Genomic DNA, 2,889 nt, shown 5'->3' with positions numbered 1-2,889 from the left:
TGACTGCTGAGCGTGCAGATATTCTATTTATTTATTTTTTATTTTTATTTTTTTGCCTAATATACAAAGGGAAAGTTCGGGTATTTTGAAGCGAGGGGTCTTGTAGAAAAGGCAGCCAACATCCTATTGGTTGTAGATAACTTTTTGAACAACCTTGGAGAAATAGTTTAACAGAAATCACAGGCTGTGTCTCAATTCAGGGGCTGCATCCTTCAAAAGTTCGATATTGTTGGCCACCCAACCTGTGGGCTCCTTCTCATGTGTCTGATGAAAGGGGTCTACTAAACCCCCAAAAAATGAAGGCTACATCTGAGCATCCTTCCCAGCCTAGGATATCTCAGTATTCATCGCACCGTCAGCAAACTAAACMGAACAAAACAAAACAAAAATTTAATTAAAAAATAAAATGAAATTCAGGTCATCGCACACATGCTGCCATGCACTGGAGTTTAGTTTTAAAAGAAAATTTGGCAGTTTTCTTAAAACATTTGCACATTCTTTCAGCCTTCTGATTTATTTTCCTGTTTTATTTTGTTTGTTTGTTTTTTTGCAGGAGAACTTCACTCCAGAGTGTAAGTTTAAAGAGAGCGTGTTTGAGAACTACTACGTTACGTACTCGTCCATGCTGTACCGTCAGACGCAGTCTGGACGCTCCTGGTATATCGGCATCAACCGTGACGGTCAGATTATGAAGGGCAACCGGGTGAAGAAGACCAAGGGAGCCGCACATTTCCTGCCTAAAGTTATAGAAGGTTTGTGTCTCGTCAGTTACTTTAGCTCTTTTTTTTTAGTTSCTGTTTATCAGCTGTAGTTATTTTATCTTTGTTACACAGTTGCGATGTACAAGGAGCCGTCGCTTCACGAGCTCGCCAGTGAGCCGGTSAGTCCCCCTCGGAAGGCGGCAAAGACTTCAGATTCTCCATCCCTGAAGAATGGACGGAGGGAATCTGCCAAGGCTGATGCCTCCTAGCASAGGAGACTGAGGGTGGGACAGAGGGCGCAAGTGACACTGGGAACTCAGCTGCCCATGATGCACTGAGGGTGGCTAAAGGAACAGCACTCAATGGCCACCACGCTCCAGAAGTGCACTACAAGATGCTGAGGGTTAGAGAACCGAGAAGGCCGAGAGAGGAGTCCCTGCCCCCTCCCAAAGAAAAGCCCAGGGTTTAAGAAAAGGCCCTGCCCCCACCTCCTGTTACACTCTACCCCAGTGAAACCTCACAGGTTCCTGCATAATTTTTCTTTTGGCAAAGACAAGCTTTTTGTCTCTTCTTACACACTTTGTGTAACACATTATTGACCACTCTTGATTCAGTATCATAGTCCTCACCCATGGACCCATTTTGGGACCCAAAGTTGGTGACAGCGTGGCTCAGGTCAGCCCTCAACCCAGCACTTTAACAACAGCTAATCACCAGGGCAAACTAAAGCTCACAGCTACATGAGTCTGGGTCAGATCACACCAGCGGGCCAATATGGAAAATAATTATAATTAGTTAATCTACACTGGTTCTGTCACATGGTGTTTAAAATTGGAATCACACCAACAAAAAGCAACATTCTGCCTGCCAGGATGATATTAATGCTGGATTTGTGAGATCTGACTCAGAAATGGTGCTGATACATCTGATCAGGGTAAAATCAGGATCCTAGAAAGGAGGAAAAGTAAAAAAAAAAAGCCCTACAAAATAAAATAATATGGTTGAATAACAAAATTGTTTTAAAATTAAACAAAATGATCTAAATAAATCTAAAAACATACATTTAAAAGTGTAGATAGTTTCTACAAAAATAATTCTCGGAAGATGAGCCATAAAATCCACATGCAATACTAAAAAGTTTGGAACTTTAACTAAAAGGATTAAAATTGTGCAAATATTTTTTATTGCATAAAACATAAAATAAAATCTTAATAAATAAATAAATGTGATTTGTGGGGAAAAGTAGCAGTAATACACTGAAATATCAGATTAATTCCTGGTTGTGTTTGGATTTTAATATCTGAAAAAGTAAAGTGATGAACGTTTAGACTTAATTCTCCCTCTTCTGCCAGCATGAAAGCAGGTTTGAAGGCCAACATTAGAGCCTGTGAGCTGCAGCGCTTGTTATTCTGAYGATGTCTGGCAGCTTATCCACTCACTTGCTATATCAAATCACCTTGGACGAATTGCCCCTCAAAAAAAATGGACTTGTCTGAGTGAATGTCTTGGTGTGTTTGTGCTCTAACCCCTGTGAGTGGATGGACTGTAAGAGTCTCCGTGTGTGTGTGTGTGAGAATGAGGCAGAGGAACTGTGGGTAATCTCTTCTGTGTCCTTCACAGTGAGCGCAGCGTCGTGTCTCTGATGTGTCTGTGAGGAAGTGAAACTTCATCCATCTTGTGAACCGTTTTCCCTGACATTTAGTCCCGTATACGTTCTAAAATAGCACGGACTGGGATTTTCTGGGCCACTTTGTGCTTGAAGGTAGTTCATTATTGAATGGATGATTTCTTCGCGCGGTCAGTCAACGGTTTTGATTGTTTTCTCGATGAGTTAAAGGCCTGGCATTCCTCGAAGGAACGTCTATCGCCTGCCAGATTCCGAGCCAGAGTTTTATACTCAGATCATCTTATGGGAAATGACAGTTGTACACTGCAAAAACTGTCCATCTTACCAAGTTTTTAAGTCTTATATCCAGCCAAAAAGTATTTTTGATCTTGTTTTAAGACTGATTTACTAAACAAGAACTGATTGTGTAAGAATAATAATCTTGTTTTCAGAATATGTAAGATTATTTGCCTTGTTAGCCTAAAAATTTGATTCAAATTAAGTGAAAATTTTCTGCCAATGGAGTAGGAAAATTTTACTTGGCAAGGTTCTTTAAATAAGAAAAAATTGAGTCAAATCAAG

The 2,889-nt window shown here is 40.4% G+C and overlaps 1 protein-coding gene across 1 annotated transcript in view; it reads left to right on the top strand.

Moving 5' to 3' along the window:
- LOC106536755 (fibroblast growth factor 14) overlaps positions 1 to 1,275 on the top strand; it is a 12,372-nt gene extending 11,097 nt beyond the window's left edge. Inside the window, exons 3-4 of the mRNA XM_014034078.1 lie at positions 554 to 752; positions 834 to 1,275. Of these exons, the coding sequence (XP_013889532.1) occupies positions 554 to 752; positions 834 to 970 (336 nt within the window). The 3' untranslated portion in view covers positions 971 to 1,275. The remainder of the gene's footprint in view (positions 1 to 553; positions 753 to 833) is intronic.
- Positions 1,276 to 2,889: the final 1,614 nt, after the last annotated feature.

Source organism: Austrofundulus limnaeus, unplaced genomic scaffold, assembly GCF_001266775.1.
Source record: "Austrofundulus limnaeus strain Quisiro unplaced genomic scaffold, Austrofundulus_limnaeus-1.0 Scaffold1958, whole genome shotgun sequence".
In the NCBI taxonomy this organism is placed as follows: Eukaryota; Metazoa; Chordata; class Actinopteri; order Cyprinodontiformes; family Rivulidae; genus Austrofundulus; species Austrofundulus limnaeus.
Note: the sequence above shows the minus strand (reverse complement) of the source record. Positions and strands in the feature narration are given on the sequence as shown.